This window comes from Cervus canadensis, chromosome 7 (assembly GCF_019320065.1).
Source record: "Cervus canadensis isolate Bull #8, Minnesota chromosome 7, ASM1932006v1, whole genome shotgun sequence".
NCBI classification, from domain to species: Eukaryota; Metazoa; Chordata; class Mammalia; order Artiodactyla; family Cervidae; genus Cervus; species Cervus canadensis.
Window position 1 is genome coordinate 6155174 of NC_057392.1, and position 27213 is coordinate 6182386.

At 46.5% G+C, this 27213-nt stretch overlaps 1 protein-coding gene across 1 annotated transcript in view; it reads right to left on the reverse strand.

The window, feature by feature from the left end:
- Positions 1-27213, reverse strand: part of CLSTN2 (calsyntenin 2) — a 175319-nt gene that overhangs the window by 102486 nt on the left and 45620 nt on the right. Inside the window, exons 4-6 of the mRNA XM_043474112.1 lie at positions 26337-26522; positions 13326-13574; positions 5697-5818 (exon numbers count right to left, since the gene is read on the reverse strand). Coding sequence (XP_043330047.1) covers positions 5697-5818; positions 13326-13574; positions 26337-26522 — 557 coding nt within the window. The remainder of the gene's footprint in view (positions 1-5696; positions 5819-13325; positions 13575-26336; positions 26523-27213) is intronic.

The following is a 27213-nucleotide window of genomic DNA, read 5'->3' on the forward strand; positions in this document are numbered from 1 at the left end:
CTGGCAGCCTATATACCCTGGCAAAGGCCTTCTGAGGTGCAGGGGGAAGGGATGGGCTTTTTGGAAGCATGTAGCTCCTCTGTTGACAACTACCACACTCCCTGGGCACACACTTGAAGAGCTATGTAGAAGCCAGCCCACCTATCATGCCCTTGTTTCCATGCCCACAAGCAGCATCTGTCACGTGCTTAGTCTCCTGGCTGCAGAGAAAGAAAGTGAATGACCTGGCCTGAGTTACATTTGCTTGAATGTGATATTTTATGAATGTCATACTAGCATTCCTTGCAGTTGTATCCCCCAAATTATGTTATTCTTTTGAATAACAAAATGCTTTGATTGTGGCCCATTCTTTGGGGATAAATTACTCAATATCATGCTATAAAAAGCTTCTTGATGCTTAATTCTCACCTGCTCCTCCAAACTGGGTCCTAACACCTGTTGAAACCGTACTCAAATCCCTATGTCCATGTCTTTGGAAGTAAAACTATTTTATTTTAGTCCCCCAGGTCACCTCTCAGTCTTAAAAGAATCCCTAAGGTGGGCCAGAAATTTGAATGCACATAATACATGGCTATCGTTGTTTAGTTGCTAAGTCCTGTCCAGCTCTTTTGCAACCCCATGGACTGTAACCCACCAGGCTCCTCTGTTCATGAGATTTGCCAGGCAAGAATACTGGAGTATTCTCCAGGGGATCTTCCTGACCCAGGGACTGAACCCATCTCCTGCATTGGCAGGTGAATTCTTTACTACTGAGCCACCAGGGAAGTCCACACAATACATTAGAGTGGCTTTGAAGGGTTAATGATTAGGAATTGTGAAACAAAGACTCGTTGTTGAACTAACAAACTGGTGACAATTTAGACAATAAGGCATCCACAAAGCAGTGTCACCAAACTCCCAGGTCCCTGAAAAATACAGATAAAGGTCTGACACACATTCCTAAGTTGTTTTACAGGTTACAGACGCTCATCAGATGAAAGTTGCTGACTAAAAGCAGAGAGACTCCAGACAGGTTGAAACCAGATTGGTAATGCTTAAAACTTCACCTTGATGCCAATCAATTAGAACTATGCATGAGCTGATCATGTACTCTGAGGCCCACTCCCTCACACCACCTTTAAAATACTCTTCCCTGAAAGCCATGGGGAGTTCACAGTTTTTTGAGCATGAGCTGCCCATTCTTGTTTCTTGGAGCCTTAGAATAAATGCTGTACTTTCTTTCACCATAACCTGTGTCAGTTGGACGAATGGACCCAAGTCCAGGTTCAGTAACACTGTCAACGTCTTCCCCTTCCACCGTGTCCTTGTGCCCTGACACACAGAAAGCTTACAGTCCCCTGAAGACAACCCTCCTTCTCATTCCCTCCTGGCTTGGCTACCTGGCTCTACCTCCTCTGAACCCTTCCATCCCTCCCAGAAGCTTTCCCAGGCCCTTATACCCAGGGACATGTCAGGATCCTTCAGACTCTTCTCCACAGACTCCCCCTACCTGGTTCCCTGCCTTCTTCACATATCACATAGGATTGTACACTGTCTGTTTATGTGTTTGTCTGCCCCGTTGTCATGGATACTTTCAGAGAGCAGAGGCTTTATTTCAGCTGATCTCTGGTACCTAACAAAGAGTTTGGCACAAAGTTTATGCTCAGAATAAATGAGGTCTCATCAGGCAGTAGGACATTTATTATGCTTTTAGAACCCCGAAGGTGGGCCAGCAATTTGAATATACACAGCACATTAGACTGGCTTGAGCCTTTTCCACTCAAGGCCAGAAAGTTTTATAACAGTTACAGAACCACTGGGGGTAAAATCAGTGAGATCTTTGAAATAGTAAATTTATCAAGATCAAAGCTGAACCTTTGAGATCCAGAGAGTTAAAAAGGGCAAAATTTTAGAATTTTAAAATGTTCCATAAAAATGGATCAAAAGATCAATTAATCACCAGGAGGTTTTAAAAGATCTTGATTTTTCTTCTCTACTTCCCTCTCTTCCTCCCTCATTTTGTCTCTCCTTTCTTTTGATCTCAACATCCATTCATTTTTATGCAAACATTTACTGGACACCAACTGTGTGCTCAGGGCTACAATCTGTACTGAGAATTTGGAGAGAGTAGGACACAGACCTGCCCTCCAGGATCTCAGCACAAAGTGGGAAAAAAGGCAGGACAAATAAATGGGTAACTAAGGTAGAGTAAGTATTGGGATGGATTCTGCATGGAGTCTGGAGAGCATTGGGAAGAGGCAAGCTATACAAGAGGTGACCCAGAATGACTTCCTGAGGGAGGTACTTTATCAGATATACACAGTTTGGCATCAAATGACTTACATCCAAGAAACTTCGGTTATGTTTCTGTCTACAGAAAGAAGCTAGAGAGCTAAATAGTGGACAGAGGAATCTGGGCTGGTCTGTATATACCACTGGATTGCTAGTATGAGTATGGTGGAGGTTCCCTATTCCCACCTACCGTAGCTCCTCTCAGGGTGTGGGCAACTGTTCAAGTGAGCTGGGGCTTCTGATAATCAACAGGCAGGCTTTACATTTTTTTATGTTAATTTCTTTAGTAGAAGAATGCTATAGCTAAATTGTTGTTTGTTGTTTTTGTTTAGTCACTAAGTTGTGTCTGACTCTTTTGCAACCCCATGGACTGGAGCCCACCAGGCTCCTCTGTCCATTGGATTCTCCAAGCAAGAATACTGGAATAGGTTGCCATTTCCTTCTGCAGAGGATATTCCCAACCCAGGGATTGAAATCACGTTTCCTGCATTGGCAGGTGGATTCTTTACCACTGAGCCACCAGGGAAGCTCCATAAGCTAAACTGTGTCCCTGCAAATTCATATGTTGAAGCTCTAACCCCAAACACGGCTGTATTGGGAGAAAGGGTCTAATTTTCATTAGGAGTAATGAAGGTTAAATGAGGTCATAAGGGTAGGACTCTAGTCCAATAGGGTTCCTGCCTGATAAGGAGAAGGAAAGGTACCCAAGCTCTCTCCACCATGTGAGAACCCAGTGAGAAGGCTGCTGTCTGCAGCTAGGAAGAGGGTCCTCATGGGGGAACAGAACTGGCTAGCACCTTGATCTTGGACTTTCCAGCCTCAAGAACTGTTGAGAAATAAACCTCTGTTGTTCAGGCCAGCCAGGCTATGGTATTTGGTTATGGCAACCCAAGCTGACTAAGACAAGGAAGACAGAGCTTGAGCAAAGTGAAGATTTGACAGTTTCATAGGGTTTCATCAGGATAAACATTTTGCATAATTCCAATCTCCAGATAAAAATTATTTGAAATTTAAAAATGTAAACATTTTGCATTTTAATGAGCATGCTCACCAAAGAGCATTAGAGCATACGGAAAAAGCAGGTCCTAGCCATGTTTATTGTGTGACCTTGGCCAAGTTGCTGGATCATGGTCTCCTGCCCCATATTATCCACCCAGCAGGACTTGGGGAGAGAAGAGAATGAGCTATGCACACACAGTACCTGGCACAGAGCAGGCACACATGAATGGTAGTAAATGAGACCAGAGAAGTTTGGAAGATATTCAGTGGCTCTCAGCTCCTCCTTAAAATCATCAGTTTGGGAAAAGATTTCAGAATTCCTAGATTCACTATAGGGCTCCCCTGTGGCTCAGATGATAAGGAATCCACCTGCAATGCAGGAGACCTGGGTTCGATCCCTGAGTCGGGAAGATCCCCTGGAGAAGGGAATACTCGCTCCAGTATTCTCGCCAGAATTCCTTCCGCACCTAGTTTAAATTCCAAAGCCTATGACTTTCATTTGCCTATAACAGTGCTTTTCAATCCCATCTTAGGAAATACTGAAGGGCATCTATAATGATCTCAGCCAGTTAGAAATGTTTTTGTTAAAACCCCTCACAATACGGAATTTATTCTAATACACCTCAATTCATATTATGTATTTATAAAAACATCCCATAAAAATCATATGGCATTTTAGAAGGTAGCCAAGAGGTTGCTGGGAAATCAGATAAGCAATGTCAAGATAGTGTAATTTCTGTAAGACCCAGAATTCCTAATTCAGAAGAACATATATTAATCCAAACGCCATATTTCCAAAACCCCAGGGTCCAGCAGGATGGGATTTATTGAGAATGGATTAGGCAGTTGCCCCAGGGCTCCCTCAAACATCTTTCCCATCAGCCTGGCATCCTTGACCTTGTCACACTGCCTGATGTCCCACCATTGAGACATTCCCTGAGATTAATGAATCTCTCTCCTAAAGAGCATATGTCAGTGCATATAGAGGAAGAGTGGTAGCAATCATTCTCATCTCGGTGGAAATGAGTTCCTTCTGGCATGCTTTCCAGTGACACACTCTGAGATCAGCCCCACTGGGTGCCTGGGGCTTCAGCAGTAAAGGGAGTGGGGAGTGGTAGACACAGGTAATAAGGAAAGAGAAGGGAAAGGATTATGAAACATTCCGTCCCAAGCATGCTGAGGCAGGTGGCATCCACCTGGAGGGAGAAAAGAAGGTTGAGGGCCCCAGAAGCTCTCAGAATATGGGTTGGGCAGAAAGAAAGCAAACAAGAGATGAAGTAGAATGAGCATCATTTCATCTGCTTCATTAAGCAGCACCCATGCTATGACCCTCTTCTCTGCTGACCACCACGCTCCCTCTTGACAATATAAAACCATTGAACAAAAATTTACAACTCCCTCCCCCCCCCCGCCCCCCGCCCAATCTAAGCAGAGGGCAACTCTAGGTTTGCTGCACTGACACTTCTTCAGCAACATGGCCCCCCAGAGAAATGCCACCTCCACAATCTCATCACTGCACAGCCCTCAGAAACAGACACTTCAAAGCATCTCATTCCAACCAGACACTTCATATGTCATTGACAAGTACGACACAGCGGCCCTTGTGATCACAAGTCAGGAGTCAGAGATTTTCCTGCTTCAGAAGAGAACATGCACTGCTCACAGAGCACTGCGTCACTGATGACTTCAAAGTCCTCAGGTCCCTGCTCTCAACCTGTGTCACTAACGGCAAGGCTGCACCGTCACCCAAAGGAGAGCATCAAAGAGGAGACACAGAGCATTTATGACAAAAAGATGTGCTAACAAAGATCAGAAACCGGGCCTAGAGATCAAGAGGATCAGCTTCCAGGAGCTCCACAGGGAGCAAGCCGACAAGATGCACACTGGCAAGTCCACTGATGGGTGAAGGTCCCAGCCGGGAAGGGTGGTCCTCCCCACTTCCTACTGGCCTTTAAGGCGGCAGTTTCCATCCTGACTTCAAGATGTTGTGTGTCTCCCAGAGTTGCTGCTGCTGCTACTGCTGCTAAGTCGCTTCAGTCGTGTCCGACTCTGTGCGACGCCATAGACGGCAGCCCACCAGGCTCCCCCGTCCCTGGGATTCTTCAGGCAAGAACACTGGAGTGGGTTGCCATTTCCTTCTCCAATGCATGAAAGTGAAAAGCGAAAGTGAGGTCACTCAGTCGTGTCCAACTCCTAGCGACCCCATGGACTGCAGCCCACCAGGCTCCTCCGTCCATGGGATTTTCCAGGCAAGAGTACTGGAGTGGGGTGCCATTGCCTTCTCCGCTCCCAGAGTTGATTTTCCTCCAAATCAGCAAGTGACCAGAACCGTGAGATACCTACCCATTGCCATCATCCCTGGACCACATCAACCATCCCGGCAGAGGGGTGGGGGTGGGGGGGCAGGCGCGAGGGGAGCCCCATACCTGGTCCAGCTTCCAGTGGAACTCCGCGGGGCGGAAGGTGTCTGCCTGGTCAAAGTCCTTGCGCAAGAGGAAGACGAGGCGGCAGTTGTGCACGTACAGCGCGTAGTGATGCCGGTTCATCTCTGAAAAGCAGAAGGAGGGTGTGAGCGGCGCCGGAATCCCCAAGCCCATCAGCCCTGGAGGCGTCTTCCCGGTTCATCACTTCGCACAATCCCAGAAAACAAAGAAATGGGCATTCTAGCCTTTTCTTTTCCAACTGATCTAGAACACACGTGTGGAGCTCTCTGAAATGGAAGAGGTAGATTCCAGAAAGCCCACAAGAAACTTCTGCCGAGAAGCCATCTGGGCCTTAAATACCCACATTTACTGCATTAGCACCTGGATAAAATTACATATGTTCACAAGCTCTCTCTTTTTTGTACATAGACTTTTGGGAGTGCCAAGGACACTCTCTGACAATCACATCAGCCACTCTCGGTGCCTTTAACACAGCTGGATCCTCCCAGAGTTCTGGGCTCTTATTTTATTTCATCAGGCTTGACAGCAGTAACCACAGCGCACACCTTCATTTCTGTGTGAAGTTAAGGAGAGCTGCCTCTCCTCTGGCTGCTGAGAGGAGGGGGCAGGTCAATTTTCCAGCTCTAGACACAGTTCCCTGAATTTCCAAAGCAATGAATAAATACCTTTTTCCCCATACACAGACAACAGATGGGACTTTCTCTTCCCTACTAAAACTTCCTTTTCTGCTTAAAAAAAAAAAATCAACTGGGCCCCAGCCATGATATCCTGTAGTCACAATATAACAACCATTGGGAGGGGAAGAGGTGTTCTTTGACCAATACTCAGAGAACTCACACTGTACTACAAAGAATCACAGAAGTCAAGTATGATGCACATGTTCTGTAAGTATTGGGCAAATGAGCAGATACAGCAAGAAGGGCATGGGCCCTGGATTCAGATAGACTTGGAGTGAAGCCATACCTCTGGATGATGCTGGAAAAGTAATTTAACCTCTTTAAGGCTTGATTTCCTTAGCTGTATCATGACAGGGGTGCTGGATTATCCTAATGTGTCATGAGAATAGGATGTTAGGATTGATTTTTGCACATCCCGTACACACCTTGCTTATGGAGGTATAAGTGGGAGGAATCAACACCAAATCCCACTTCTAGGCATGGGCTCTGAGTTGGTTTAAGCCAAAGGGGTTCATGAAACACCCCCCGCCACAGTGTTTGGTTCAGAACCCAGGTCCACGTCCAGTATTGCAGACCATTCTCCTGGCCATGGGGCTTCTGTCAGGAAAGTGACTTGAGTCAGGCCAGTGATTCTGGAGCTGTTATAAGTAGTCTAGGAAAGAACTGTCTCCCTCTTTTAGCAGCTAGCAAGAAGAGACTCCCATCTCTTTCAGGAAGTTGCAGTATATAAGGGAGGCTTGGAGCTGCTGCAGCCATGTTTGCTAAGATGAAATTGATACATATAAGGTGGCAGATCTGAAAAATTGTAGAGAAAAGAAGCCAGGACCTTGATCACACTTTATCAGAAGCTGTCTGTCTTAGCTCTAGCCACTTTTAGTTACAAGAACCCCACATTCCCTTTATAATTTTGATTTTTAATCATTCAATATCAGTTTGCTCTGTATTTCCCATTCCTTGTAACTGAAAGCATCTTAATTGATACAATGAGGAAATGTGTATAAACCATCTGCCCAGAACAGATGTTCAATGGCTGTTGGTTATTATAAGGACTACTACACTGCCTCGTGACCATGACAACATAACAGAGTAGTGTCAGATGCTGTTTTCACGAAAGCATTACCGTTCTTCAAGATGCAACCAAAAGATGGACAGAAGGAGAATGGTCAGTTGCCAAGTGTGGCAGTATTGGTCAAGGCCAAAATTCAGGTGACTGCTTGGTCTTTACATTGATGAAATACCCAAGGCCTGCTTATAGGAATTTTACTAACCAGTTCTTGTCTCCCACACTATTGCCTAACTGATTTCCTATAGTTTCTATAGATAACTGTCAGGAAGATACAGAAAGATTTCTCCCCTTTAGCTTCATTTGGTATCAGGAGAGGTTGTGGTGAAGAGGTAAAAGAAGAATGAAAGGCCAGACCTCATGGGAGGTTTACAGCATCTCTTGGCCTCCCTCCCCCGCCCTCTGTTAGCTGGATCCCTGGAGTCACCACCCCCACCAGGGATAACTGGTTCCTCAATGACATGAGGAACATCAGTGACATGATACACTCAGAATTCAGCTCCTCTTTTGCTGTCCTTCAGTGCTCTCCCTAGCAGCCCCCCTCCTTTTCCTTGCCCATATGTCTGGCATATCTTAAAGTCTTCTGGCCACTGTCAGATATTAAAATAGTCCAGAAAGGTTCTGTCCAAATCAAATACCAGAGTGTCATTCATTAAAAGATCTTCCCCACTCAGCCTTGTCTGTGGCTCGTTGGCCACCAGTGGGGAAAGGACTTTTCTTGTCCCACTGCCTCCTCCCCCAAACTCCTCCCAGCTCCAGTCTTGGTCAGGGGCAGGGAAGGCAGATAAGGAGGAGAGACGTGGAGTCCCTTTAAAGAGGCAGTGGACTTTGTCATTTTCCCAGGGATGTCCAGTGTCCTCTGTCATGTGGGTCTACATGTGGGTTCCTTCATGGGTGCATTGGCTGGTTTTTGGAGAGGCTTTGCAGGGACCACCTGTAGCCATGAAACTGGGTATGGGCCCTGGTTAAAAAATGTTTTCAGCCCTTCTCCCTCCACTGTCCCTTCAATCTCCATGCCCTCAGTAAGAAAGGGCCTGTTACGACCTTCACACAGGAGTTGATCTGATACATGACACAGTCCCAATCTGGACAGCAGGGACATTCACACCACTTCCAGCCAACTTTGTTGGCTCTTACCTCTCCATTTGGAGAAGAAAATGGCAACTCACTCCGGTATTCTTGCCTAAAGAATCTCATGGACAGAGGAGCCTGGCAGGCTACAGTCCATGTGGTCGCAAGAATCAGATGCGACTTAGCAACAAAACCATCGCCACCACCACCTCTCCATTACTTCTCTAAGTCATTCTTTTCATGATTCCTTTGATGATTTTCGTGACACCTTTCCTGATCTTGGCACCTGCCCTTGGTTACTTATCCCTGCCCCTTGTCAATCTGCTTCTCCTACTGGAGTCCCACTTCCTGGCACTCAGCCCTCTTGGCTCCAGTCTCAACCATTTCTGGATGTCCGTTTGGTTCCCAAGAATACGAATAAAAACACTGATGTTCTGCTAAATTGTAGTAGGGCAGCCCTTCCCCCTGATGCTCATCTCTCCTCACTGCTCCCCACTCAGAGGCAGCCCCCATTAGCCTCTTGCCTTCAGATCATCTGGGCAAGAGTCAGAGCCAGGTACACCTTTCCTGTACCCTAAACTCCTAGGACACGAGTCACACTTGCCCAGAGCTCCCCTGGGCTCTGCTCCAACAGCAGGCTGGAACAGATGTAAGAGTGTTTGCAGCTCAGCCAACTGGCAGGTGGGAATGAGATTCCCACCTCCTCTCTACTTTAGACAACCTTGGTCCCTCTGAGAGGTTTTCTGGGCATCTCTGGACATGTGAGCATCCCTTCCTTGTCCAGCAGGCTGAGGGACCATCCTAGGACTCTCTACTAGGCTAGTACCTCTGCCCCCATCACTTGGCGATTTCTGGACTGGTTGGCCCCTCTGTATTGGAAAGCCCTGTATGAAAGTAGCTGGCACTGCAAGTGGCACATCATATTCAAATGAAACTCAGAGGCAGCAAGATGGCTGATGCCAGGAAGAAAGGGTCCCACAGGAGGAGCGGGTGTATAGGGGGAGAGGAGTTTCTAAGAGAGGCCAGGAAAGGACATTGCTCACACCAGGAATGGAGAAATAGGGTTAACAAAGGTGGGGTTGGAGGGAGCACAAGTGCCCCTCACAATACCATGTGGTAGAGCCATTGCTATGTGTTCACCTAACCTTGTATCCTTGCTCTTAGAGACATAGCTTAAGTCATATCGCTGCTTCTCTCATGGTCAGATGGAACACTGAGATCAAATTCTCACCAGAAAACTGTGAGTATGTGGCTTGCTGGTCTAGCTAATAAAACCCTTCTGTGTTCAACCCTCTAGTCCAACTTTCTGTTCCATGGTTGAAAATGGCAGTGACAAATGATGGAAGGATCTTGAGTCCCCGAATGTCTGGGCAAAGCTGAGCCTCACCCCGCAGCTCCATCTCGGGCTGCTGGACAGTGACAGGAGGGAAAACTAATGAAAGGTGTTAGTCACCGTGAGGCTTCTTGGTGGTTGTGCTGAGAGTGGTTTTCTTTCTTTTATAAAACTGCAATTAACCCTTGATGACTAATCAGTTCTGTTATCCAACTATTAATAAACTACTTCATCATAGGCTAGCACTGGTGAGTTTTACTTAGTGGGTAAGACAGAAACTAGTGCAATTTTCATGAAGGGCAATTTTGTAATTTGTATCAACAGCCTTTCTAACATTTATTGGGTTGACCAAAAAGTTTGTTTGGTTTTTTTCCATGACATCTTATGGGAAAATCCAAATGAACTTTTTGGCCAACACAATATATTCCTTAACTCAATAATTCAGCTTCTGGTCAGGAAATAATCAGAACTATCCATACAGGTATATACAAGAATGCTTATTATATATTGCAATAATGCCTATTACAACATTATTTCAGTTGCATTTAAAAGGAAACAATCTAAATGTCTAACAAAAGGGAGCCAGTTAAATGAAGTATAATAAAGCCTCAGGACTGTCATGTAATTCATATTTGTAAAGAATATTTTATCACATAGAGAAATGACCTGGATACATGTAATGCTATTTAAGAGAGACATAATAGTATCAGAGGTATTATAAAAATAGATTGAAAAATGTAAGAATACTCTATATATACATAGAAATAAAAATAAGATTTCATTTCATAGTGAAATATGCCAACTCTTGTCAGAAAATACCTCCAATTATTAGAATTTTAGGTGACATATATTTTTTCTACTTTTCTGTGATTTTTAGGTTACCTGCTATAAACATGTGTTGCTTTTATAACTTGACAATTCTTTTCCTGATACATAAAAGCCCTAATCAAGCTTTAGTTGATCCTGACAAATGTTTTAATTTAGGGCAGGAGATATATATAGGTTTATTTTCAAGTCAGAGAAATGAGAAAATCTTCCCCATTTTTTGTGTGCCAGTGTTGAGCGGATTGGCCCAGTGTTATTTCATGCTGAGGCCAAAGCTGAGCAGTGCCATAACTTGCTGGTTGAAGGGGCTGAAATGCCTACTGGGGGTGTTACTCTGATGAAAGTGAGGCATCATCATCTAATGCAAAGTTTTCAGCCATGGCTGCACGAAAGAATCCCCCAGACGCTGACTCACTGAGCCGGGGCAGGGCCCTGGCATTAGGTATTTTTACAGGGTCACCAGGTTATTCCAGTGCATAGTAGGGTTGAGAGCTGCTGTTCCAATCGCATGGTCCTGAAACATGAAATCAGTCCTGAATATTCATTGGAAGGACCGATGCTGAAGCTGAAACTCCAATACTTTGGCCATCTGATGTGAAGAACTGACTCATTGGAAAAGACCCTGATGCTGGGGAAGATTGAAGGCAGGAGAAGGGGATGACAGAGGATGAGATGGTTGGATGGCATCACCGACTCATTGGAAGTGAGTTTGAGTAAACTCTGGGAGTTGGTGATGGACATGGAGGCCTGGCGTGCTGCAGTCCATGGGGTTGCAATGAGTTGGATATGACTGAGGGAGTGAACTGAGCTGAAACCTGAGCCAGAGGAACTAGGGCCAAGCCTGTTTCTTTGGCAGTCAATTGTGTTATCTTAGGTTAGTTGCTCAACCTTTCATATTCCAATTTCCTTCTCTGGAAGCCTGAAGGTCTCTATCTGCCTGACCTGCCTCTCAAGGGCATTTGATACATTTTAGAAATGACTCCATGTGTGTGGCCACTAACCTTAGCTGGGGATGCTTTGCATTTGGGCTCCTGGGTTCATGATGGAAGCACCCTGCCAGGCACTGCAAAGATGGGGCCACAGGGTGGTTCCTAGGGTCCTGGGCTGAGCGCTGAACCCAGTCCCAATCCCCCATGGCACCTTAAGCAGGTCTGTGGGGCCCTTCCTAGAGAAAGATCCTAGGAAAACCAATCCTTGGCCCTGGCTCTGACACCATATGCCTAGAAAAATGGGCAACTTCCTTTGTCTCAGTTTCTACATCCAAAAAACACTTTAACATGTATTGAAAAGATTAGGTGAAATAGGAAATGTGGGGTTCTCATAATAATAGAATGTGGAATAAAACCAGAAATAGTAGTGACAATGACAACCACATTGAGTAAATTGGCACTGATTTTATGTCTGGATCTGCTAAGTGATTTCATACATTATCTCATGTTTATCTCCCCCATGTTACATATGGGGAAACTGAACTGAAGCTGAGTAGCAAGCCCTCAAAGGTCATGTGTTAAATAGTGGGAAAGCTTCCATGTGAACTGTGGCTGTCCAGCGGCAGAGCTGAGCATGCAGACTTCCTTCTCTCCTGTCTTCTCACTGCGCCATGGGCTGCTGTTATTTATTTGAAGTATTTTAACAAGAGTAGCATTTGAAATGGAAAACTGTGGGCGTCAAATTTTCATGAGATATCAGAGTATTTGTGTGTGTTTGTCTTTACATGTGGGGTGTGATGAGCAGAACATGGGGTTGGAGTTAGCCGGAGCTAAGCTTACCTTCCAATTCTGATACCTACTGGCTGTATAATTTGGGATAAGCTACTTAACCTCTCAGGGATGTTTCCTTATCCTTAAAACTGAAAACACAATATTGCTTTTATAAAATCAATTGTAGAGATGTGAGACACTGTTTGGAACAGGAAGAGCTAACACAGATTGCACTTCCTGTGTGCCAGGTACTGTTCTAAAGCTCTATACGTACATCAAGTCACTTAATTCTGATAAAAAACCTTATGAGGTAGATAATACTATTAATAAAATGCATGTTTTATAGACTGGGAAATTGAGGCCCAGAGAGGTTAAACAACTTGCTCAAGATTACACAGCCGATAAGTGGTGGAGCATTTTTGACCACCAAGCTGTGAATCTCCTTACACACACTTAGCATACTGAAAAATAGCTAAGAAGACTTAGCTATCATTATTATGCACAGCAGTGATTTTCAACTACTGTTGTAAGTTAGCAGGACCCTTTCATTGAAAATTATCGTAATGGAAATATGCCTATATATAATACAGCGAAGGTGGAGCTGCTTTGCTTGAAGTCAAGATGAAATCCCCTCCCTCAGCCCCAGTCCCTGGTACAGCAGCCCTAAGTTACATCTGGGGAGGCTGAGGTTCTGAAGAACCCAGTCTGAAAACCACCAATGCCAACTTTTCAATTCTTTGGTGTCTGTACCCTACCTCCCATTTGTGGTCTTGCCCTACCCCAAGCCTGGGAAGTCAGCAGGCAGAAAACCAGAGACCAGATTGTTTTCCCAGGTCTCCTCTCATGCTCCTGTTTTTCTCCCACACTCTTGGTGGCCGTGGCCGTGCCTGACCAGCTGGGACATAACGGGCAGCTGCTAGGAAAGCTGGATGCGAGGCTCACCGGTTTTATCTGAGTTGCAGAGGATGGTTTCCTTCTCGGCTCTCACACCAGGGCTGGGGCCGTGCTTCATCCACATGGTGATGGTGAACTGGTCGGTCAGGTTCTTGGGCACAACTCCGTCAGGGATCTTGGCACCCTGCCTGCCATCGAACTTGAAGATCATTTCACTGCTGTCCACCAGCAGTCCTGTGGTCCAGTTGGTGGCAGCACTGGGGGATGGCAAGAGGTCAATGATGCCAGAGGAGGCTCCTACAGGGGGTGGGGACAGAGAGAACAAAGGGTCATGCCTCCCAGGCCAGGTGTCCTCATGTTCTGTTTTCTGCTCTCAGGGTCACAATGAACTAATCTGCGTACTCACCCAGAACTAAGAGCTCCGCCCTGAGCTGGGTGACTTGGGAAAAGAAGGGTTAAATGCCATCCTTGCCCAAGTTGCCTATGGTGGCTTGGGGAGGCATCAGTAACTTACAGACAAAAATATTCCATGTGAGAAAACAGAGTGCAATTAACCATTATACAAGGGAAAAAGTGCTGAAGGATTTAGAGAAATGAGATTACCCTGGGGGCTTTGATAAGCAGGCAAGGTTCCTGGAGAAGGCCAGGGCTTGATTCCAATCAATTGATTCATTCACACACTTATCCATTCATTAACCTGTCAGCCATTTATTGAGCACCGACCAGGTGCCAAGACCCCTCCCGGGTGCTGGCAAAGTAAAAGTGAATCAGCGCAGTCCCTGACCTGGAGGAGCTTGGTCCCCACAAATTGAAGGACACCTGGGATGCAGTGAGACCAGGGCTGTGATGGGGAAAGTCCTAGGTCCTGACCTGGAGGAGCTCGGTCCCCACAAATTGATGGACACCTGGGACGCAGGGAGACCAGGGTTGTGATAGAGGACACACAACCTGATTCCAAGAGGAGTGTGAATCACTCTGCACTCATCACACTTTTTTCCAATCATTTGTTTAGGCCAAATGGTACAGTGGTTGAGAACATGGGTTCTGAAGTTGGCAGAACTTAAATCTGATGCCTGGTGGTGGCCTGACTTTTGAGCCTCGTGACTGTGAGCAGAGACGTCAACTCTCGGACCCTCCGCCCCCTTCTCTGCCACCTGCCCTCCCAAGTGTTGTGTGGACCGGATGAGAGACGGCATCCTGGCTTGGACGGTGTGCTTGGCACACCACGAATGGAGCTCACTCTAGTTAGCTATAACTCCATCATTTTTATTAGAGTTACTGTGATTTCTGCTACCACTACAATTCCAGGCTAAGGATAACCTGAGGCAGTGGGAGTGCCATAGGCGGATTTGTGTTTTGGAAGAATTACACCAACAGCTTTGTGGAGGGTGGGGCTGAGTGAGCCAGAGGAGGTGGCCCAGAAGGTAGGATGGCACAGCCAGGAGAGTAACTGGGCTGCCGTGGCCTTTTCATTGAAGCTCAGGTGCTGCCAGCAGTGTTCTTGGCATCCTTATGCTCTAGAGAGGAGCAGAGCTCAGCTACTCAGGGGATGAGGAAGGTTGAGGTCTTCCTAATACCAGGGAACAAGAACCAGGGAGTCCAAGGTATGCCTGGTGCAGGGGACCAGGTGTGTGGGGCTCCCTCGGCACAGTACCGACCAGGCGGTCATAAATGGATTTAATGGACAGCGGTTATGTGTATATAACCTGCCATTTGTCAGGGATCGCTGGACTTCTGAATTCTGTATATCAGAGACTTATCTCACCTGGGGACTGTGTTCCAGCCTCGGCCACCACAAACACCCCCTAGAATTGAAATGACCCTTGAAAATTCCTCAGAAAGGTGCTATATTAGAAACCAATGTACTTTGAAAATGTTTCACCCAGCCAGTTTTCCCTCTAGCCTTGGAACCTATTGGTTTGCAATTGAAGGCTGGCTGCGTGAAACATTTGTATCCTGAGAGCCAGCTGCTCTGCTTAGCTGGTGAGAAGCTCACCTTGGGAAAGGCCTCTGGGGAACTACAGCGTCTGAGATGTAGAGGGTGGCGATTCCAGTCTCTTAATTCACAATCACCCTGTAGCTAGCTTATCAAGGGAAATTGTGGGCAGCGTTGACTGTGTTATTAACAAGCATGTTTCTTAGGGCTTTTGCCTGGTAGCATGCCTGACACATAGTAGGTGCTCCATTAATGTTTATAACTGCCTTTCCTTCTGCAGAGTACCTCCGTGAGATGCTTCTGGCCCCTACCCAATACCCACTGAGCTTATTCTCCCAGCCTTTAGTCCATACCCTGCATCTCTCATCAATATGTACTTGGGATTTCCATGGTGGTCCAGAGGCTAAGACTCGGTGATCACAATGCAAGGGGACCAGGGTTCAATCCCTGGTCAGGGGACTAGATCCCACATGCCACAACTAAACTTGCATGACATAACTAAGACCTGGCACAGCCAAGTAAATAAATATTAAAAAATAAATTTTACTTGTTCTCATCCATACTCCTAGAGCCTTATGTGATATCCATTTTACTTATCTGATAAGCTAGTTCACACTAACATTGTAATGACTAGCAAAGCCTGTAGGGCTATGAATCTCCCTAGGTATTTGAAAGAAGGAAACCTACCAAGGTAGTGGTAGGTAAAGATTTGGGGGTAGTTGGGGAGTGGGACATACATGGTCTTTGGAATAAGTTCATTTTCCTAGAATCTCCCAGAATAATGCAACCTGGCAACAGCTTCTCTGTCCCATAAGTGAATTGGTTCAGACACCAGGATTTGTCCAGGATAACAGCTGGTGACTAAGGCTCACACAGAATGTATGTCGTTCCTGAAATTTCAGGTGGCCAGGGAGATGCAGGCTGACCATGCAGGGCTCCTGACTTCTAGCTCAAGCCAGTGCCCTCAATGCAATCTGGCAGGGCCTGGTACAAGGATGTGTGTTTGGCCGTTATCAAGATCAGCTTCACCACCACACAGAGCCAGAGACTTGCATACCAGGGAACCAGGATGACATTGATATGGCTCAAAACTCCACCTCTTGAGCTTCCTTTTTGACTGAGGACCTTGCTGTTGTTAAGGAGCCGGTGTTCCTGCAGAATTCACTAGTCATTTAGGCTAGTGAAGGAGCTGATTGCTAATTTTCCCCAAAAGCAAGTTTGGATAGACGGAGGGAGGTGCAGAGGAAGGATGAGGTGGAGGGTGATGGAGAGAAAACAGAAAGAGAAGGTTAGGAGGAACAATTGGTTACATATCATTTTATGTATGTGTATTTAGGGAACTTTATTTTTCGTAGTTACAGACCTTTATTATTTTTTGACATTGATTTACAATGTTATGTTAGTTTCTGCTGTACACCAAAATGACTCAGTTATCCATATGTATACATTATTTTTTATATTCTTTTCTATTATGGTTTATTACAAGATATTGAATATAATTTCCTGTGCCACACAGTAGGATCTTGCTTATCCATCCTATATGTAATAGTTTATTTCTGCTAAACCCAAACTCTCACTCTATCCCTTCTCCACACCCTCTACTCCCTGGCAAGTGCAAGTCTGTTTTCTATGTCTGTGAGTCTGTTCCTGTTTTGTAGATAAGTTTCTTTGTGTTAGATTCCACATATAAGTGATATCATATGGTATTTGTCCTTCTCTGTCTGACTTACTTTACTTAGTGTGACAATCTTTAGGTCCGTCCATGTTCCTGCAAATGGTTATCATGCTTCTATGAATATGGGGTGCATGTATCTTTTGAATTATACTCTCAACAGACATTTATTCTTATTTTCCTTGAAACATTTTATTAGACACTGAGTGGGTCCAGACTTAAGTACGTCAATGCTTTTCCTTAGTTATTCATCTAAGTGGTGGATATTATTATGATTCCAGTTTACAGTAAGAAATCCAAGGCTCAGCAAGCCCAGGATCACAGCCAGCGAGTGAGTGGACCCATCATCAGAACTTGCCAGCCCCAAAGCCCACACTCCCCACTGCACCACCTCGATCAACCTGGAGGAAGATCTTATCATCTCCTGCACATTAAAAAAAATGGAAGTATAGTGATTTATAATATTGTGTTAGTTTCAGGTGTATAGCAAAGTGATTTGGTTACACATATATATGTATGTATCTATACACTTTTTTTGATTCTTCTCCATTTTAGTTTATTACAAGATAGTGAATATAGCTCCCTTTGCTATACTGTAAAACACTGCTGTTATCTATTTTATATATGGTAGTGTACATCTGTTAATTCCATTTTCTCCAATTATCTGCTCCCAACCTCCTGTACATTTACAAACATGGAAACCGAGGCCCAGAAAGGGGAAATGACTTGACCAGGATCACACAGCCACAGAGCTAGTTAGAGGCAGGCCCAGCTGTCGGACACCTGGTGATATTCTTTCTACCATATAGAGCAGTGTCCTGCCAAGCTCAGCCCAGAGCCCAGGACCAGGTTGCTGTCCACAGAGAGGCCTGCACCCTGGAAAGGCCATTGATGTCTTCCTTGATGAGGGAAATATCATGTCACTCTGCCCAGCCCACAGATGTTGCCTCTAGGAAAGCATGACACTGTGTTTCACTAGATGATACAGACTTCCACAGACTTAACTGATTGTATTTCATTTTCTAGGGGCTTCCCAGATGGCTCAGTGGTAAGGAATCCACCTGCCAATGCAAGAGGCTCAGGTTCGATCCCTGGGTCAGGAAGATCCCCTGGAGGAGGATATGGTAACCCATTCCAGTATCCTTGCCTGGAGACTCCACGGACAGAGTCTAGTGGGCTATAGTCCGTGGGATTGCAGAGTCAGACATGACTTAGTAACTGAGCAACAATTTCATTTTCTGGTGCACTGAAATAAAATGAGAGAGATTTCCTTTTTCCTAAAGTTCTCTCTCCTCTCCCCAAGGTATCCCATGGAAAGCAGTGGGTAAACAGGATGCATAAGATAGTGCAAAGATAGTGCGGTATTATCTGCATGTCAGGGTGTATTTAAGATGCAAATGTCCCTGGGACCCACTGGGCTGCTGAGAGCTCATACTGGTCTGGTGCACAGAAACTGTGGCCTGAGTGTAAGGGGCTTGCAACCAGAAATGAAGTCTGCTTTGAGGTCTCTGAGCCCTATCAAGGTGGAGAAGCCTTGCTGAGCCAGCAAGTAGATAAAGACAGGGGTGAGTTAGGCAGATTTCAGGACACACAGTGGAGTGAGAGCCCACGTGAAGCCTGGGGGCAGGGGTCACCATCTGGTCTTTTCTTTTTTAATGTTTACTTATTTATTTGGCTGCACTGGGTCTTAGTTGTGGCACATGGGGTCTTTAGTTGTGGCATGTGGGATCTAGTTCCCTGACCAGGAATCGAAGCCAGACCCCTGCATTGGGAGCAGGGAGTCTTAGCCACTGGACCACCAGGGAAGTCCCTGGACCTCTTAACTGTAGGGTTTGTGTGCTGTTCTGGATGGCCTTGGTGAAGGCAGAGTGCCCTCAGCATTTCACTGTGGGCCTGTGGCCATGGTGAGAGACATGGAGCCTCAGTCATGACTCCTTATGGTCCACAGTGGGATGCAGAAAGGGATAGGGAGAAGGGGAGGATCTCAGGGGAGAGGAACCATTGTAATCAAGGACACAGGCCTCATTTTGTAGCATCTTCCAAGATTAGCAATATCAACTCCATATTATTTCATTACATGCTTATATAATGTCTTAGTTATGCCAGGCACTGTGGTGGGAATACAGCAGTGAACCATGCAGCGATGGGCCCTCCCTCTAGAGACCCAGTGGAAAGTCTTTTAGTTTTGGTGGGTGGAATAGTTCATCAGTAGAGAGTCTTGACAAAGGTCCTACTTGAACTACATGAACTGCATGATGGTAGAAAGAATTCTTCTGTTCTTAACATGCTTCAGTGACCCACTGATCACAGTTGGCTGTGTGACTTGCTCTGACCAAGAAAATGTGAATGCAAACAACATGTGTCACTTTAGGGCAGAAACTTTATGAGCCAGTCCAAGCTTCACCACATGTATTTTTTCCATCTGCCATGAGATCAGCAATATTCTAGATAGAGACTATTCAGTTAGCCTGGATCCTGGTGGGAAACCGACATGCAACAGAGCCACAGTCAATCCAAGAAGGACATGTGGTAGGAATGGAAATTAACTTTTGTTATTTTAAGCCAATAGACTTTGGAATCATTTGTTACTGCAGCCTAACTTGCCCTGTCCTGACTGATAATGCATAAGTGACTAACATCAGTGGCTACCATAACCACTTTTCAATCTGCATGCCTTCAGGATGGAGGTGGAGGACTTCCTGACATCCTTTCCAAAGCTCACAGCTTGTTGATCCTACCATCAGATTATCCTTCCATCTCTGGAATCCTAGACAACAGGGCTTCTTCAAAGGCCTTGGAATCTCCCGGTGAAGCAAGCTGAGCTTTGGATGAAGATGGTCAGCCAGATCCATGGCAGGGCCGTGGATCCCCAGTGGCTGATCAGCCTGGGCAAGGCTGCTGCAGGCAAAAACCTTCTCCCCAGAATAGAAGGGCATGCTATATGGTAGCTACTTCATTGACTTTAAAGAAATCATAACCAAAGAGAAGCCCATTGCTTACTGTCATTACCCATTGCTCAGTGCGTGCAACCCTTGCTCATGTATGAATAGTGATTTAGTTGGATTCCCAACATGTGTGCATCAATTTTCCTTATACTAAAAGGCCCAATTCAGCTCTGAGAATGGAAAAACTGGTTGTGACTGGGGAACTGGTGCTGTCCTCCTTGGAAGCACTGGCTCTTTAGAAGAATCTTGGAGGAATTGACAATGGTTTCTCATAGTTGAGCTATGCTGAGGGTATAAAACCTGGAACTGTGATTCTTAATGAGGACAAGCTCTGTTAAGCTGCCCAGTGTAGTATAAAACCATGGACTAAATTTTTTACATGACTGTCTTCGCCTTAAACTGTTAAGTGGTCTTATTAACTTCTAGATAACCTCATGAATGAAAGCATTTGGACACTGAATAAATATTTGCTGAATTAAAAATAAGCAAATGAGGACCTGGTGGTCCAGTAGTTAAGAATCTGCCTGCCAATGTAGGGGACATGGGTTTGATCCCAGGTCTGGGAAGATCACACTGCTGCGAGTCAGCTAAGCCCATGTGCTACAACCACTGAAGCCCGCATACTCTAGAGCCTGCGCTCTGCAACAAGAGAAGCCACCATAAATGAGAAGCCCATGAACTGCAACTAAACAGTAGCCCCCACTTGTCACAACTATAGAAAGCCTATGCAGCAAAAAAGATACAGTGCAGTCAAAATAAGTAAATAAATTAAATAAGCAAGAAAGCTGAATCTGAGTTTAAAAAAAAAATGAATGAATGAATGAACAGATTCTCTTTGAAAATCTCCTGTGCTCACAAGTGTATAAACTCTGAGAATAGCTCATGCCTGATGATCTGAGCTGGTCTGATGGATTCATTTCTTGATTTAACAGCAGGCTCTCACACTGCAGCCTCTCCTTCAACAGGCCTGTCCTTGGAGCTCTTGACTCCACACACAGAGCAGCTGACCCCGGGTGTCATACGGGTGGTGCTGGACAGATGCCAGGAGCCTGTGGTTTCAGGAAGGAGCAGTCCTGGCCTCAGGGCTCCGAGAGACATGTGTGTCACAAACTGCTTTGCTGCTTACTGTAATATGCAGTGACTCAGGGGCATGGAAGAAGGCCTTTTCTTAGGCTTGGGTTCATGTCAAATTGAATTTGGTCAGGAAGCCTCACTGGGGCCTCATCGTACATTTCATTCTCAAGGCAGTTTTGTGGCACTTCATCTTGGGAAGACCTGGGACTGAGATGGCAGAGTCCTTCATCTTGAATTTCTGAATCCAGAGGAAGTGATTAGCGGCTTGTCCAACTTCCCCATGAGGCCTGGCTTCACATACAGGAAGGTCAGTGGGGGACCGTGTTAGGCTAAATTTGTTCCTGCAAGTGGAAAGGGACACAGGTGCAGGACCTTGCATCACTTTTCCCAAAGTCTCAGCGCGCAAACCTCAGGCAGCAATATGGCTGATGTCTGGTGCTCCCTTGGAAACAAAGAGGCTTTTTTCTGGTGCTATTGCACCTGCCAGGTACTTCCTGACAGCGGCTCCGTCCGGCTGTTGTTTGATGGCTCCTTATTCAGGGATGCCATCACTGCTCCTTGTGAACGATACTGCAGGAAGAGGAAGCAGGTGGGCACTGATCCGACCTCTCTCAGAGGGGAAGGCAGCCTTGCCTGGGCTACTGCACAAGGACAGTGTCATAGAAGCAATGCCAGAATTCAAAAGCACCCAGGAGCCCTCCTGCACTGCTTCTGGTAGCAGAGATGACAGGCAAATATTGACTTAAGCAAAGGGTTTGGAATGGTAAAGGGGAAAGAAGCTCTAGCAAGAAAAAAAGTGAGCAAAGACATAGGGATGGGAATGAGCTGGGGATGGGGGAAAATGGAGTACTGTGGCCCAGAAGAGGCCACACACTGGGAAGAAATGGGCTCTAATGATGGACCAGTGTGATGGTGGCAGGTCCTCGGGAGCTCAGGAGGGTGGGGAGTCATTCTAGAGCCGGGCACCCATACCTGGCTGTTCCACAGGTATTTGTCATCACTGTTCCCTAAATCCACCCTTGCCTGGAATTTCTAGTTCTGGTTGGTGGCACTCTCATCCAGTTAGATGCTCACATTAGAATCTTCTAAGATTCCCTGTTTTTCACTGCTTGACAGCTAATCATGGTTGACTCTTACTGATTTTGCCTCCTAAATCTGTCTTAGGTTCATCCCTACCGCCACTCCCCCAGTTCAGAAATCATTATCTCTTGCTTAGACTATGGCCATAACATCCTAATTGGTCTCCCTGTTACCATCCAAAGTCAATGGAGACATGTAGAATGAAAAATGCATGAACACTGGGGCTTAAAGTGTCGTGGTGGCCCTCTGGCTGGGAAACCCCGCCAGCAGCTTGTCGACGAGCTAGGGAAAACACAGAGAAGCTTGTCTTCAGAACCTAAGGAGCCCTGCATGAGTCAGGAATCACAGCCCAGGTTCTGCTTTAGAAGAGATCTGGTCTGCCTTACCCTCACGGTCTGGAGAGAGCATGGGGCCCGAGGAAGCAGACTTAACACAGATCAGATGGGCATATGTCTCACTCATTTGCTTCTGCCTTTTCTCCTCTGTAGATTCAAGAGGCAGACTCCTGATCTGGAGGCAGGAATAGGCCCGCCCCGTCAGGCTCACTTGGGGTTCCCAGAAGTGTGCATCAGGAAGTGAAAGTGAGGACTATACAGTCCATGGAATTCTCCAGGCCAGAATACTGGAGTGGGTAGTCTTTCCCTTCTCCAGGGGATCTTCCCAACCCAGGGATCAAACCCAGGTCTCTCACATGGCAGGCGATTCTTTGCCAGCTGAGCTTGACAAAGGGTCGCTCTCAGTACCAGATAAGCTTGCATCTCAGGGTAAAGTGCTTTCCTGACTGAATTAACCTGCCTTCCTGCCAGGCGAGGCTGGCAGCCCAGAGGAGTGAGCTATATTAACAACCGGATGCAATTTTGCTCTAAAGTTTTTTCCCTTGAAAAATCCTCTCCTTCTCTCCATCTCCTGTTATCCCCCCAGCAACATTCAGAATCAAATCACCCGTGCGTGCCCTTGGGCTCATCTGATCTTTAACAAGTTGACTCCATCATCTCCTAACCTGGAGGAGTTGAGGAAATGACTGTAACCTGCGGTGGCGTGGGGTTGAGCTGGCTTATAATTCAGGTGCACAGGGAGCGGGATGGGATATTCATTCAAAATGAGGTGTTGGCGGAGACGGCTTCTCTGTGCGTGGAGTAAAGAGCACTGGAGGCAGCTTTCTCGGTGCTGCGGGCTGCTGATGGGCATTTTTACAAGAGCTGTTTGGAATACTTAGGTTGTGCTGTTTTCCCCAATCTCCTGCATCATTCTAGAAAAACCTGCCTTCCCATGGGCCCTCCTTCCAGCCTGGCAACATGATAAATGGGCACTGTGCTACCCAAGCAGGGCATACTACACATCCAGTTCTCAAATTGTCACTTGGTCCTTGGGCAAGAGCTACGTGCATGAAGGTGTGAGTGTGTGCCTGTGTACGTACCTGTGTGTTCACTGTGTGCGTGTGTGTACCTGTGAGTGCATGTGTGCGCCTCTGTGTGTGCATGTGTGCACCTCTGTGTGTGCATGTGTGTGCTTGTGTGCATTGCCCACCTAAGTGTGCATGTGTGTGTGCCTGTGCCTACTTTGTGTGCCTGTGTGCATCTGTGTGTGAATGTGTGTGTACTTGTGTGCATGTGTGCACTTTGTGCATGCGTGTACCTGCGTGCACCTGTGTGTGAATGTGTGTGCCTGTATGTGCATACATGTGTATTTGCACCTTGTGTGTGTGTGCACAGAAGTGTGTGTGCATGTGTCTGTGTGTCGGTGGTAAGGGAGAAAAACTGCTCCAAATACAGTAGTGGAGAGGTCCCCAGGAGGGGCTGCAGGCTGTGTTCAGGAAGCCACATCTTCCTTGGGAGATGGAGTTACCCCCAAGTACAGGCCCCGTCTTAAGACTAAGCTCTTTCTGGAGCTGCCCACAGTCCGGCTGGAGACGCTGTGTGAGGGCCTGAATAGTCTTGGAGAGAACAAGAAAGAAATGAAATATACATGGTGGGGAGGAAAGAGGCCCATCAACACATCCATGATCTGGTTTACCAAGCAGGTGGGACCACTTCCACCACACTGTGTCTTATTCTGAAGTTGACTTGAGAGATTTACATTCCAGCTCTAGAGGTCTGGCCCAGCATCACAGATCCAGAGCCAAAGAGCCCCTCCCTCCCATAGACCTACTTTCAAAGTCTGGCTCTGTCACTCCCTGTGTGACCTTAAAAATAATTTCTCCTCTCTGGGCTTCTAATTGTCCGTGTTTAAAACTGGATGAATAAGACCCTCCTCAGTGTGAATTAGGGTAGGTCATGTGAAGCTCACTGGAGAATGGAATGGAAACCCACTTCAGATTTCTTACCTGGAGAATCCCGTGGACAGAGGAGCCTGGTGGGCTATAGTCCATAGGGTCGCAAAGAGTTGGACACGACTGAACGACTAACACACACACACGTGAGGTGCACACAGCAGGTGCTCAGTAAAGCTAAGGTTCATCGGGTAGAACCTGCATCAGCCTGGCTCCCAGTTCCAGCCTGCTTCTTTCTTGGGGCACCATCTCTCAGCCCACTGACAGCCAGCCCTCTGTCCCCCACACTTGGATCCTTCACATCCCCCATCTCTCCTCCCAGCCCAGCTCTTCTCCAACACGGGCACCCAGGCCCGGCTTCACCAGCATGTGACCTGAAGTCACATGGGGCCCCCGGCTTGGTTTCATGCTTTGCTGTCTCTGCCTTAAAATTCTTCATAATTTTGGAACAAAGGTCCAGCACTTTCATTTGCAGTAAGCCCTTGTGTTCCATAGCTGGTCCTGGAGAAGGAGACCCACCTCTCCCTAAGAGGTAGGCACCACCCTTCACCTTGGCCCCTGGGAAGGCACCTCTCTGAAATCAACACAGTATAGGGGAGCCGTGTTCCTTCAGGTCCCATGCTAGGTGCTCTTCCACACCTGGGGCTTGTGTCTACATGTGTGTGCCTGTGTGTGTACACAGGACCATAACATCCCTATGTTACTGATGAAGAGTAGAGGCTTTGTCTCAGCACTTGCCCACAGCCTTGGAGTCGGTACATGGTGGGGTCTGACCAGGTATGGTTGGTGCTGAAAGCTATGCCTTCCAACCCTTTAACCCAGGGGTCCCCAACCTTTGGGATCTAATGCCTGATGATCTGGGGTGGAGCTGATGTAATAATAACAGAAATAAAGTACACAGTAAATGTAACATGCTTGAATCATCCTGAAACCACCCCCCACCTCCAGTCTGTGCAAAAATTGTCTTCCACGAATCTAAAAAGGCATGATACACATGAAGTTACTAACAAAACAGAAAGAGGTTCACAGTCTTAGAGAACAGACTTATGGTTGCTGGGGGGAAAGGAAGGGGAAAAGGGATAGTTAGAGAGTTTGGGATGGATATGTACACACTGCTATATTTAAAACGGATCACCAACAAGGACCCACTGTATAGCACAGGGATCTCTGCTCAGTGTTACGTGGCAGCCAGGATGGGAGGGGAGATTGGAGGAGAAGGGACGTGTATATGTATGGCTGCGTCCCTTTGCCATCCCGCAGAAACTGTCACTACATTGTTTGTTAATCAGCCATGCGTGTGTGCCTGTGTACTCCATTGCTTCAGTTGTGTCCGAGTCTTTGCAACCCTGTGGACCATAGCCCCCCAGGCTTCCGTCCATGGGATTCTCCAGGCAAGAATACTGGAGTGACTTGCCATGCCCTCCTCCAGGGGATCTTTCTGACCCAAGGACCAAACCCCCATCTCTTAGGTATCCTGCATTGGCAGCTGGGTTCTTTACCATTAACACCACCTGGGAAGCCTGTTAACTGGCTATACTCCAATACAAAATTGGAGAAGGCAATGGCAATCCACTCCAGTACTCTTGCCTGGAAAATCCCATGGACGGAGGGAGCCTGGTAGGCTGCAGTCCATGGGGTCGCTAAGAGTCCATGGGGTCACTGCAGTCCATGGGGTCGCTAAGACATGACTGAGCAACTTCACTCTCACTTTTCACTTTCCTGCTTTGAAGAAGGAAATGGCAACCCACTCCAGTGTTCTTGCTTGGAGAATCCCAGGAACGGGGGAGCCTGGTGGGCTGCTGTCTATGGGGTTGCATAGAGTCAGACACGACTGAAGCGACTTAGCAGCAGCAATACAAAATAAAAAACTTAAAAAAAAACTGCCTTCCATGAAACTGGTCCCTGGTGCCAAAAGGTTGGGCATTGCTGATTTAACCACAATAAGTAAACTTAATATTCATCCAGGGGTTACATGTGCCAGTGCAGTGGGGAGGGGCTGATTCCTTCGTAATATAGTAAGATACACTTTGTATATATTGTTTAAAACAATGAATTAAAAAACAACCCGAACAGGGAAGCCTACCACATAATTTCTGAAGGGACTTCTCAGAGTAGGTCTCCCGGTCACAGCCCTTCCCAATGTAGTTGGTCTGCAGCTCCGTGGTGATCTGGATGGAGGACACGGCCCCGTCGCACGTCTCCAGGTGGATGCTGGGGAACAAGGGCATGCTCCCTGAACCAGGCTGGTACTCAATCCTCTTGGTCCAGTCTGAGTAAACAAGGCAAGAGTGACTGTCAGTCAGGTGCAGACCGTTCTGCTGTAACATGTGCTTTGAAAATGTGCATTTGTTCCCACACAATTGATACCTTTGGAGAAGGAAATGGCAACCCACCTCAGTCTTCTTGCCTGGAGAATCCCATGGACAAAGGATAGGCCTAGCAGGCTTCAGTCCTTGGGTTCGCAAGAGTTGGATATGACTTAGTGACTAAACCACCACCACAATTGATACATTGGGAAATGATTCAAGGATAACAGGGATTTCACATTTGTTTATGCAAGATTTTGTCCCCAAGAAATGCTAGATGAATTCAGAAATCCATGCCTAGCTGAGCTAAGCCACGTAGGAAGGCATAAAACAGGCCCATGTACAGACCTCAAAACATCTACCAGCTACTCCACTCACCATGTGTGCTGAGCCACATCTGCCCGCAACGCAGTCACAGCTTTCTGTGTCATTCGGAAAACCCTCTTCACAATAGTGCATCAGCTTCAACCCTTCCTATATCCACCACCACGAGCAAACCTCAGGTCTCTTCAAGGTAAGGTACCGCATTTACTGTAGTCCTTATATATTTCGTAACCATTTAACCTGTGTAAAACTGTGCTGGTGTTTTTTGTTTGTTTGTTTGTTTTCTGTCTCTTTTCTTCAAATAAGGTTGCCTTTTAATTTATTTTATTA